At 36.2% G+C, this 13,259-nt stretch overlaps 1 protein-coding gene across 1 annotated transcript; it reads left to right on the top strand.

Moving 5' to 3' along the window:
• Positions 1–2,573: 2,573 nt before the first annotated feature.
• Positions 2,574–10,524, top strand: LOC107902297 (uncharacterized). Its single transcript, XM_016828507.1, has 3 exons — positions 2,574–2,711; positions 9,778–9,958; positions 10,073–10,524. The coding sequence occupies exons 1-3, from the start codon at positions 2,574–2,576 to the stop codon at positions 10,522–10,524; spliced, it is 771 nt and encodes a 256-aa protein (XP_016683996.1).
• The last annotated feature ends 2,735 nt before the right edge of the window (positions 10,525–13,259 follow it).

The following is a 13,259-nucleotide window of genomic DNA, read 5'->3' as shown; positions in this document are numbered from 1 at the left end:
GAACTAGTGTGCTGACACCTATCGCATTGATTCACAACATTGTGGACGTTTTTGAATAATGAAGGCTAGTAGAATCCTGATTGGAGAACCTTAGTAGCAGTTCACCTGCCACCGAAATGACCTCCATAAGGAGCATCATGATAGTGCTTTAAGATTGAAATCATCTCCTCTTCCGAAACACAGCACCAAATGATGTTGTCATTGCATACCTTGAATAAATACGACTCATTCCAATGATACTTCACTACTTCACGAAGAAATCTTTCTTTTTTATGGCCTGTGACACCCAATGGGAGTTTTCCACATACTAGATAATTAACCAAATCTGCATACTAAGGGGTTGCATCTACAACAAATAATTTTTCATCTGGGAATGTGTCGACAATTTGAAGTATTTTCCATCTTCACTGCCAACTTCCAATCGAGACAGATGGTTTGCAACTTGATTCTCTAAACCTTTGCAGTCTTTTATCTCGATGTCAAATTCTTGCAACAGTAAGATCCAGCGTATCAGTGTTGGTGTTGCATCATTCCTCGAAAAAAGATATCTCAACACTAAGTGATCAGTGTCGAAACCATTTTTTTGAAAAAATAATTTTAGGTTGTCGACTTTAAAAAATGAAAATTGGGAGTCGCCACCAATCTTTTATTAAGGTGTGATTGGATCACCTAAAAAAACGGCTTTGGTCTACGAGTTTTAGAAAAACGGATCAGGGAGTCAATTACGTATGAGGAAGGATTAGCACCCTCATAACGCCCAAATTTGGTACCTAGTTAATTAATTAGTGTCTTAATGTCGAAAATTTAAAAAATATAATCCTTAAAAAAAGCTTAAAAACGTTACTTATTAAGACCCTTATCATTTCGGAGAAAGAAAATGTCACACCCAATGCATTAGGGCACAACATTCTAATTTCCTCAAAAATGAATTAGTCTAAAACTCGTGTAATAAAAATTTAAAAGAATATTCATTTGTTTAAGATTTAAGAAATCGCGGCCCAATACGTTAAGGTACAATTCCTCAAAATCCCAAACTTGAAATATTTCCTTTATTATTATTTTTTCAAAAAAATCTTTGTCTCGAGAAATTAATACGTCACATCCAATACGTTAGGATACAACATATTTAACTCCCCAACAACAAGCTTTTTATTTTATATATTTTTTATTAATGAGCAACCCTCGATCGTTGGATTTAGCGAAGAAAATCGGAACCCAATACGTTAGGGCTCAATTTCCTTGAAAATCTTAAATACGAGTGTTATCTCAATTTTGAAAATTTTAAAATCGAAAAAAAAAATGATGTGATGCTACATTAAATATAAAATGTAATAATAAATACAACAATGGCATAGAAATAAACGAAATTAATGTACATAAACAACGACATGTAAAATATCAAATGAATATAAATGAAAACATAAATCAATAAGCAAATGAAGGAAATAAACAAAAAAAATATAAAGAGAAAAAGGTACAAAATATATATACATTTGAAATTATGAAGAATAAAAGACATAAAGATAATTTACTCATAAAATGTTGGGTTATAAAACTTATATATATATAAAATACATAATGCATTTATGAAAACAAGGAAAATATAAATATATAAATATAAAATATATTCATGCATTTACAAAAAAATGAAATATATAAGTATAATATAAAAACGTGGAAAATATTTATAATAAGCTTTGAATGGAGTATAAATATATGTGTATATATTACAAAAATGTATAAACATATAAAAATCATAGAATATGGGCAAACGTATAAATATTATAAAATATAAATGTGTATATATATGTATAAAAAACTATGAAAATAAAATAATAATAAAGTATGTATATAATATGTATATATATTAAAACATTTAAAATATATATGTATATATATTAACATGCATATGCGCACATATATGTAGGTATAATAATAATATATAATATAATAATAATAACAAAATTAATAAAATAGACTAAAAACCTAAAATGAAAGATTAAGGATTAAATTGAAAATCAACAGAATTAAAAAAAATGAAGAGCCCAATTAAAAGGCACGAATAACTCATAGAGCTCGAATGGGAAAATATCTCCATCTTTTGAAACGCGTCACTTTATTAGGGCTAAATAAAATAAATAAATAAAATTCGCAATGGTATCACCTTCTCCCTTTTTTAAAATCGTAAATAAGTAAAATATAATCGAAAAAGAAAAAAAAGAAAACAGTAAGCCACCTTTAAAAAACTGCCAATCGTTCTCCCTTTTTTATTGATCTTTTTTTTACAATGAAGGGAGATGCCTCTATTTATAGCTGAGCCTCCCCAAATCCAACGGTACAGATCAATTACATCAACGACGAAGATTAAAGGGTATCTACAAATTAAATCTCTAAGATTACAAAATCATATCTTCTAAGATTACATATCATATCTAAGATTGCATATATCATATCTAATATTGCATATCCTCGAAGATTATGTTTCCATATGTGAGTCCGGGCTAAAATTGGATATTACAGCTGCCCCTCTTTGCTCGTTGTCGTGTAATAGGAATGAAGCAAAGACTTTAGAAATGGCCAATTTTTGCCCGGTCACACTGGATCTTGGTGCTCTGCTTCTTCAAGCAACCACATCCATCCTACTGCATCTTCAGAGGTATAGGAATTGGTGTCTCGATCTACTCCACCGCAACGTCGGAGAGATAGGATTGGTAACTTCGGCTTGATCTGCTGCAACTTAAAGATGAATTTGATGCGATCTGCTCTACTGTAATTTCAGAGAGATAAGATCCATCATTCTAATCCACTCCGCTACAACTTTAGGGAGATAGGATTTGTTTATTTAGTCTGCTTCACTGCAACTTCAGGGAGATAAGACTAGATGCATTCTGCTTTCTGCAACTTCAGAGAGATAAGATCCAAGGTTTTAATCCGCTTCACTGCAACTTCAGGGAGATAGGATTATCGACTTTAATCTGCTCCACTGCAACTTTAGGGAGATAAAATTTTCCATCTTCAATGTTAGGGAAACAAGATTCGCCGTCGTAGTTTCAATCTGTTCCATTACACCGCCAGGGAAGTAAGATTCGCCGTTGCGGCTTCAATCTGCTTCACTGTAATGCCAAAGAGATAAGATTCGCTGCCCACAGCTTCAATCCGTTCCACTTCAGCTAATCCAAGCCATACTCCTTTGTTCTTGAAGTCTTCTCCGAACGGTTCTTTCAATTTCTGGATCAAAATCAACAATAAACTCCGAATTGCTTTGGGTCATCAAACATCTAAAATAAAATGTGAAAATAGCTACAAAAAGATAACAAGTTAGTGGAAACTAAATATTATATAATAAAAAAAGTGCAAAAAAATAAATAAAGTTCAAACAAACGCCATCCCTGACAACGGTGCCAAAACTTGATCAGTTGTTTAACGTCACAGTAATAATGTGCAAAGGAACACTGTCGATGCAAGTATAGTAGACATATATGAGTCTGTCGGATATCGATCCCACGAGGATGGTTGTCTTTTGTCTATCAATATCAGTGCAATTAATAGATAGATAGAAACTTGAAAACAATAAGATAAAATATGATAATGATAAACTGGGATCCCCAACGTGAATATTCAACAGAATACTAAGTGCGCACAAGGTATAAAAGGATAGGTTATTGTCGATGCATTAAATTGCAATGAATATCTTACCAACCTTAACTCCTATATTTAATCTAAGACTTAAGCATGCACATTAACCACACCTTCCGATGATGGCAATGGAACAATATTAAGAACAAGTGGATTAAATTCCTCAGTCCTCATGCAACTTCCGTTGTCATGCTTGTTAGGTTGAACTATCACTACACTTTCCAGTGTCAGTGACCGCAATAACACTTCCATGCTAAAAACATTCAAACCCAAAGATTAAACATTAGAAGAAAAATTGAACAAAATAACATTTAACCCAGAAATAATGTGTACTTCTGTACAAACATGAAATAGAAAGTACTCACCATCGTTTAGAAAAGAAATATAAAAGAAACAAGTGAAGAATACTATTCCTAGACAATCTCGACTTGAATCTCTCTATCCTCTCTTGTGTTGAATTGAGGGCTCCTCGTCAGGAGCTAATCCGCGTCCCTTTCACGTTGGTTCACCCGTAGGAGACTTATGCCGCTATAGCCAAAAAGCTTCAAAAAATAGGTTGAATAAGATAATACCCCCCAAAAAGCCTCCATTTTTTTTCTTTTCACATGAATATTTATATTCTTCCAAATATCACAGATGTCCTTTGATTAGAATCATGCTACCTTTGTACGTACAAGTTGGTTATATCAGACTGGACAGCTCACACATTTTTATTCTTATCCGGACAGTTGTCAGGTGCAGTGACAATTCTGGGTGTAATCTGGAAATACTCATGCAGCAACATCGGTAACAAAACATGACAAAATTAACGATAAATAGGCTAAGATCCACTGAGTTATAAAATGAAATTTACTAAACTGAAAATGCTAAAATATGTACTAAAGATAACTAAATGGGGACAAATTAACCAATAAGTAGGGAGAAAACATATGTTCTTTCTAGTACTATCATAACATCAATCGTATTTGACTCAAAGCAAAAAAGTGAGATTGATTTACCTTTCTTTTCAAACCAGCTCTTAAACTTGGCATACTCCTTCTTTAAGTGTCCCTTTTTTTTATACAAGAAAAACATTTGGACTCTTTCTTTATGTCAGTTTGGGGTTGCATTTTGGCCTTCCCCTTTTGCTTGGTTTGGACTGTCTTCTTTTCTTAAGTAACTTTCACTACACAGTCTCTCATCTCCAGTATGAGTTTAGCCTCAACTTGATCACAAATGATCAAAAGCTCACCGATAGACCACTTATCCTTATGTATGTTATAGGAGATTTTAAATGACCCAGACTGAAGTGGAAGAGTGTTCAATATAAAGTGCACTAGGAATGACTCAGACATTTCAACCTCAAGTGCTCTGAATCAAGTTGCTAAATTTCTTATCTTATTGATGTGATCACGTACACCTTTCACGGTAATGAGCTTCATTGATGTGAACTTGAAGATTAAGGTGTTGGCTAATGACTTTTGAGAAATTTTGAACTATTTTTCAATAGCTGTCAATAATTTTTGGACATTCTCGTAATGCTCAATTAAGCCACAAACATCAACTGGAACCTTACACTTTATGAATATGATACTTGAATGATTAGATCACTCCTATTTTTCATATAGAGCAAGATCAACCTGATTGCTGGTTTCAGTAATATGTGGCTCAGATTTCCTTATGGTATAGTCAATATCTAAGCACCCCAATTGGAGAAGAATACTCTCTTTCAAGAACTTAAATTTCTCACTAGTTAATTTAGGGTTATTTACTCTATCAAACATATTCACATGTTGTAAAACTACAAAATAAATGAACATACATGCTTAGCAAAAATTTAAGGCAAACATAAATCATAATTTACTAATGCAAATTATGTAAATAATGCAAATTATGTTAATAATGAATCTAGTGACATAAAAATGGTCTGTGGGCTAAATTTTTAATTCAATTAGATCCATTTTCTTTATAGAATTATTTACTATACTTTTGATAAGAAAATATTAAATTCATTTTCATAATTCCTGTGGATAAGTATGAAAAGTCATTTAATAATTTGGTGAGACCCTTGTTTTTGGAAAAAATGTACAATTTGGTGCCAATTTCATAGTTTCCAATTAAACCATTCAATATGATCACCTAAAAAATTATTCATAATACTTCATAACAAAACAAGTCATTTAGTTATTTCTAATCAAAACCATTCCAATATAAGTTCAACCTGTTACAAAACTATCCATTTCATTACATTCAATCAAAGCCATTCAAACCAACCAATTGACCATTCAAATACCTATCTTTACCTAAGACAATTCATATTGGAACATGCCATTTCACTTTAATTAGAAACACTTATGCATATAAACATATAAATAGCTTATAGATCTTAAGTATAGACTTCAAAAATCAAGATTATGCCACCTTTCTAATAGCACATTCAAAGCATCAACTTTTCAAATACATAACCATCTCATTCATCCACTAACCAAGTTACCACTTCTACCTTAATCTATACCATTCCACATGCCATACATATAGTAATAGATCATTATATCTTTATGCATAAAGTACATATATGTCCAACATCATATGTGAATCAAAACACCAACCAAAGATGTTATGAAATGGTTAAGTCAAGTTTTCCAAGTTGTGAACACCTTTACATACTAAAGAACACATCAAGTCACTTATATACATGCCGTAGCCTTAAAATCAAAATAAGCACATAACTACCGATCCAGTGATAGTGTGAGGTTTGAGATGATCTATAATGGAAAGGAAAAACAAACTAGCTAAGCATATAAGATACTTAGTAAGTTCATAGGCATTAAACAAAACTTACCTTATCTTTTATCTAAATACAATAAGCTACTATATCTTGGCATGGTTTGGCTAGACATGACAAAGCAAAACATCAACAAGGTGAGTTTTAACTTGTAATTAAACCATATGATACCACAATGCCATCTCATGCCAATTCATGTCATTTTAATTAACAAAGCTCGAAACTTATTCAATCAAGGGATGATATAATTACATACATGTCAAAGTTAATATTCCAATATATTGTTCAAGCTCAATTCAATGTTTCTCCATGTGAACATCAAGATCATTATATCTCATTTCAATTTCTCATTTCCTGTAAACTATTTCGCCCGATGAACCCTAGTAAATAGACTCAGATACACAGGATCTACACCACCCCAATTGCTCATCTGAGCTGACTATAAACAAGTCAGGTTACCCATCTTGGCTAAACCTTTAAATCAACACATCAGGTTACTCGTCCAAGCTAAACATGTGTCACATATATCTGAGAATCCACAACAAATGCTAGACCTCAATTGTAACACCCTGAATAATTTATTTCTATTTCGGTAAATCTTGACACAACTGTGTATTTACTTCAGTGGTTAAATGTTCTAGGGGTATGTGTGAGGTCTTGGGTTCAATTCTCACTTTTAGCAAAACTTGGTTATTTTAGATTCAAGCCTTACCCTTGTTGAGTGAGCTTATATAAGATTGTTTGCTAATTTATATCAGAATGAGCCGTTTGGTTCGAGTGGTAAGGAATTTTTATGCTGGAGGTCTTATGTTCGAATTTCTACGGGGGCGAGGGTGTTAATTTTTGCACGGTTGTGTGATAGAGTTTTGGTGGAGTTAGGATTTTAAGGTAGTTGGATGAGATTAGTGGTCGGATTTTGTGGGATTGGTAGTTAGTGAGGTTGTAGGGAATTGGGATTTTGGGAAGAATTAGTTTTCATTTTTATTATTTTATGTTCCGAAATTTATTTTTTTCTCTGACGCCACTTTTGTTCTTCGTTCTCTTTGTTTTCTTTTTTTTTCCTTTTTCCTTCTTTTTCAATTCTAGTTGTCGTGCGTGCTGTTGTTATTGTACTGTTGGGGTTCGTCTAATCATTCTGAATATGTAAGCTATCGAGTGGTTTTCTTTTAGCCTTTAGCATTGTGGGGCAATTCAATTTTGTTTAATGAAATCCATTGTTAGTGTTCCTTTTTCTCGAGTAGGGGAAAGACAAGACGCGACTGTTGCTCCTTTAGATATTTTAGCATTGAGTGGCTTCTGGTTGTCGGTGGTAACTATTTTCGCAAGTAGCTCGATTTTGAGAAGCTTTAAGTCGAGATCAAATTCTAGTTTAAGTTCTTAATCTAATGGCTAAAACGATGTTTGGTATGCTATTTTTAGGTTTCAGAGGTCTCAGGAGTGATTTCGCATCCAAATCGAACCAAGTGTGTTCCCAAAACACAAAAAATTAGGTTTTAGCAAAAGCTGAAAAAGCCTTCTATCGACGCCACACGGGCGTGTGGCTGGCTGTATGGTTGGTCGTATGTGAGACACGACCGTGTGTTTGACGAAGATGCGGCTGTGCGGTAGACACGACCGTGTGATTGTGTGTGTCTGGCCGTGTAGGCCATATATACTAGGCTAGATTGGGCATGTGGGTTTTTGGCCAGGCCGTGTGGGCCACAAGGGCAAGGCCAATCTAGGCATGTGGGCCCACACGAGCAAGCTATACGGGCATGTAGGCTCGTAACTCTAAAATTTTCCTTAGGGTCACACGATTCATTTCGATTAACTGTAGGCCTATCCTAGGGTCGGTAAGGGCTAACTAAACTGTAAATTATGTTATAGGACATTATGATAGTTTGCCTTGTGTTGGATCCCGATATGTACATTTGTTCTGTTAAATATATATATGTGGTCTTTATATGAGCATGTTATGCACATTTTACTATATCTGTTATTCTGTATCTGTGACTGGGGTGGGTTTTGTATATGTGGATGAAGTGATTTGTACGGTGACCTTTCACCTATATTCTGGCGGCTTGATTGCATATTATCTGTTATGTGTTTTGGTTGAGTGTTTTTAACCCCACATGGTGTGATGGGATGGTCGGATTTGGTGTGTAGAGGATGGGGGTTAAAATCTGCATATATGTTTCTGTAATTTGTATATGTAAAGGACTTAAGTCTGAATCTGAATTTGAATGTATATGTGATTTTCGTATGTATAGCATGTCTATTTCTGTTGGGTTACACACTGAGTTTACAAAAACTCACTTCTATTTTTCTCTTCTGTACATGTAATCCACAAACTTAGGCAAATCGGTGCAGCAGAGTCACACGGTGACGACGAGATGTGAACTATTTTTAATATTGGTTTTTAATTATTTTAATTATCATTTTTTGATAGGTTTTGTAACTTTTGGACTCTCAGGATTGTTGGATTTTTATTCTGGTTTTGGACGTGTTTTAACCTTTATTGCGACATTTGACTAAAATCGTGGTTTTACAAAAATAAAGGTTTTTCCAAAAATACAAACTGAATTTCTAAAATATAAACAGTTTCTAAAACTTCCGCTGTAATTAATGTTTTGACAAATGGTTTAATTAAATAATGTTTTTCGTAATAGTCATAGAACTTGGATGATTTATCGAAAAACTTTACAAAGCTTTTACGAAATATCATTATCCTCAAAATCGTTCTTCGTATCATTACCAGATTCGGCCATAACGTCTAGGTCAGGTTTGAGGTGTTAAATTTAATGGCATCAGAGCAAGGTTACAAAACTAAGGCTGTGAATTTTGGGTTCCAAAATAATGTTTCAAAAAGAACTGGTTTTTAAATAAATTGGATCATTTTAGGTAAGTATGTGGTACATCGAGTCTCCGGCGCCGATCCTGTAAGTACTTATGAACTTAGATAGAATTTTATGAAAATACTGTAGTTCGTACTTTTTGAAACTGTATTGAGTTAGTTAGAGACTGAAACCTCTAAAATATTTTTTGAACTTCTGATAATTTATGCATAAAATATCTGCTAATAAATATTAGAACTGATGCATAAAATTTTATCATGTAGACAAATTTGAAAAATATGATGAGCACTCATGGAACTCACGTCATGGTATTCGTGGGCACGGTAGAGGCCGTAGGGGGCTCGAGCTGAGTTTTTCTCTTTGGGCAGTATGCCAAATTTAGACAAGAGTGAGACAACGATTTAACCTACTATTGAGACTGGGTCTCAAAGTCTTTTGGCTAGGGACGATGGACTATCCCAAGCCATGTTGAGGGTGTTGGAGAGGGTCGTTAGACTCCATTCTGGATCTGGGGGCCGGGGGTCGCTAACTGAATGACTCCAGTCCAATGGAGCTGAGCTGTTTAGGGGTGTCACTAGAGTCACTCCTACTGTGCCTGAGTATTGGTTGGAGGCCATTGAGAGGATTATGAGCGACATCGACTGCACTCCTAAGCAGAAATTAAAGGGTGCGGTCTCTTTGCTTCGCGACAAGGCATATCAGTGGTGGTTGTCGGTTGAGGAGGGTACTTAGCCGGATCGTCTTAACTGGGATTAATTTAAGACTACTTTCCGAGGGAAGTATGTAGGGACGAGCTATGATGATGCTTGTAGGCATGAGTTCATGAATCTCACGTAAGGTGATAGTTCTGTGGCCGAATATGAAGTCGAGTTTCTGAGGTTGAGTCACTACGCTCGAGGTATGGTGACGTCTAAGAATGAGAAATACGTCCATTTTGAGGATGACTTGAGAGATAATATGAGGGTATTGATTGATCCACAGAGGGAACGTGAGTTTGTTGTTTTGGTGGATAAGACAAAGATCATCGAAGAAGCTAAGCACGTAGAGCGCCAAAATAAGGATCGTGAGCGAGATAAGAATAAGAGCGATTTAGAGCCCTCTAGTTCTGTTCAAAGGCTTAAGAAACGGGTTAGACCTGATGGGCCTGTTAGAGTGGGGGTTCTTGTCGTTCCTACTGGGATTCAACCTTGTGGTGACTGTGGTAGGCGCCATTCGGGCGAGTGTTGGAGGAGGTTAGATGCTTGTTTGCAATGTGGGTATTTGGAGCATCGTATTAGAGAGTGTCCATAACGTGCTGATCAGATGAAAGCTTCAAGACCGAGTTTTGTACAGCCTCAGAGGGTAGTTTAGCAGCCACCTAAGGGCCGTGGACTGGCTAGGGGTGCTAGTCATGGTATGGGACGGGCAGAGGTGCTAGTCAGACTGAGGCAAGGTGCTAGTCAGATTGAGGAGAGACAGCCTGCACTGGTTTATGCTGCTCGACGCCGAGAGGATAGAGACGCTCCTGATGTGATAAAGGGTATATTCTTTATTTTTGATGTACCATATACTGCTCTGATAGACATAGGTTCTACACATTCCTATGTAGCTAGTACTGTTTCCAAAAATTTAGAGATTTCTATTGAGTGCACTTCTAGTGAGATTATCGTATTGAGCCCATTGGGGCAGTCTGTTTGAGTAAGTAGACTTTATAGGGATGTACCGTTGGAAGTACAATGGACTGTGTTTCTAAAAAAATTGATAGAGCTACCATTTGGGGAGTTCGATTTGATTCTGGGTATGGATTGGTTGATTGAGCACCGAGTTAGTCTGGGCTGTGGGACTAAGAGGGTTGTTATGAGGATAGTGAATGATAAAGAAGTGGTTGTGATCAGTGAGCGTTGAGATTACTTGTCTAATGTGATATCTGCTCTAGTGGCAGAAAAATTGGTTTGGAAAGGGTGTGAGGTGTACTTGGCCTACATCAGTATTTCAGTTTCTGGGGACTTTTCTGTTAGGGATATCAGAATAGTGAGGGAATTTCTAGATGCCTTCCTGAAGAGTTACCAAATTTACCTCCAAATCGGGAAGTTGAGTTCAGCATTGAGCTTCTACCAAGTAGAGCTCCAGTGTCAATCGCTCCCTATTGAATGACACCGAAGGAGCTTACGGAGCTTAAGGCTCATCTTTAAGAGCTTCTAGATCGTGGTTTCATCCGTCTTAGTGTGTCTCCGCGGGGGCACTGGTTCTATTTGTAAAGGAAAAGGATGGTACCATGAGGATGTGCATTGACTACCGGCAGTTGAATAAATTGACTTTGAAGAATAAGTATCCACTTTCGAGGATCAACGATTTGTTTGATCAATTCTGAGGGGCTTCGGTGTTTTTGAAAATAGATATCCGTTCTGGGTATCATCAGCTGAGAGTTAAGAAAGTTGATATTCATAAGACGACATTTAGGACTCGTTATGGGCATTATGAGTTCCTAGTTATGCCCTTTGGTCTGACAAATACTCTGACTGTATTCATGCACTGATGAATCGATTCTTTCAGTTGTATCTGGATCAGTTCATCGTAGTCTTCATCGAATATATTTTGGTGTACTCTAAGACCGAGGATAAGCATGATGGGCATATTAGAGTAGTGCTTTAGATACTCCGAGAGAAACAACTCTACGCTAAGTTGAGCAAGTGTGAGATCGAGTTGTGAGAGGTAACTTTTCTGGGGCATGTAATTTCTGCTGGGGGATCCGAGTTGATCCTATAAAGATTGAGGCTGTGCTTGAGTGGAAATAGCTTAAGAATGTATCTGAGATCCGCAATTTTTTGGGTCTTGAGGGATATTAGCGGTGATTTTTCGAGGGGTTTTCTTTGATTGCAATTAATTTAACTAAGCTTTTGCGCAAGGGTGTTCCTTTTGTTTGGACTAATGCGCAACAGTCAAGCTTCGAGAAGCTCAAGTCTATTCTAACTCAAACTCCAGTTCTGATACAGCCTGAATCTGGCAAGGAGTTTGTAGTATGTAGTGATGCGTCACATGTCAATTTGGGATACGTGTTTATGCAAAATGGTAAGGTTGTGACTTATGCGTCCCGTCAGCTTAAGTCATACGAGGGGAATTATTCGACGTATGATCTCGAGTTAGTTGCTATGGTATTTGTGTTAAAGATCTGGAGGCATTATATCTATATGGTGAGAGGTGTATCATCTACACCGATCATAAGAGTCTCAAGTACCTCCTTACTCAGAAGGAGTTGAATCTTAGACAGCATCATTGGATTGAGTTGCTCAAGGATTACGACTGTACGATAGAGTATCATCAAGGTAAGACCAATATGGTGGTCGATGCTCTTAGTCGTAGAGCGATGACTGATTTAAGAGCGATGTTTGCTCATCTTAGTCTGTTCGATGATGGGGGCCTATTAGCCGAGTTGCAACTTAAGCCGACTTGGCTTGGGCAGATTCGAAAAAAACAATTGGGGGATGAGTTTTTGGTTCTGCGAATTCGTCAGGTTGAGTGTGGCAGTACTTCATATTTTGGGCTGAATAAGGATGGAGTTTTGTGTTTTCAAGGACGGGTTTGTGTACCAAATGATTCTGATATGAGGCAGTCAATTCTTAGGGAGGCGTATAGTAGCCCTTTTGCTATGCATCCCAGTGGTAATAAAATGTATCATGATCTTCATGAACTGTATTGGTGGCCGGGTTTGAAACGTGAGGTAAGAAATATTTTTGCTCATTGTCTAACGTGTCAGCAAGTTAATGCTAAGCACCAGTTGCCTTCGGGTTTGCTCTAACCTGTTAAGATTCTTTTGTGGAAATGGGAACATGTGACGATGGACTTCGTTATTGGGTTGCCTTTAACACCCACCAAGAAAGATTCTGTGTGGGTCATCGTGGATCGATTGACCAAGTCCGCTCACTTTATTCTAGTTCAGATGGATTATTCTCTGTAAAAGTTAACAAAGCTCTAATTTTTGATATAGTAAGACTGCATGGGGTTTCGGTTTTGATAATTTCTGATAGGAATCCTCGCTTCACTTCTCG

Source organism: Gossypium hirsutum, chromosome D05 (genome assembly GCF_007990345.1).
Source record: "Gossypium hirsutum isolate 1008001.06 chromosome D05, Gossypium_hirsutum_v2.1, whole genome shotgun sequence".
Lineage (NCBI taxonomy): Eukaryota > Viridiplantae > Streptophyta > Magnoliopsida > Malvales > Malvaceae > Gossypium > Gossypium hirsutum.
This window is presented reverse-complemented; position numbering and strand designations above follow the sequence as displayed.

What these genes read in the sequence shown, in the direction of transcription:
- LOC107902297 (XM_016828507.1), top strand. Translation starts at nt 2,574, where the DNA reads ATGGCCAATTTTTGCCCGGTCACACTGGATCTTGGTGCTCTGCTTCTT. An exon ending in ACGTCGGAGAGATAGGATTG is followed by an intron (nt 2,712 to 9,777) that starts GTAACTTCGGCT and finishes GAATGACTCCAG; the next exon opens with TCCAATGGAGCTGAGCTGTT. An exon ending in GTGGTTGTCGGTTGAGGAGG is followed by an intron (nt 9,959 to 10,072) that starts GTACTTAGCCGG and finishes ATCTCACGTAAG; the next exon opens with GTGATAGTTCTGTGGCCGAA.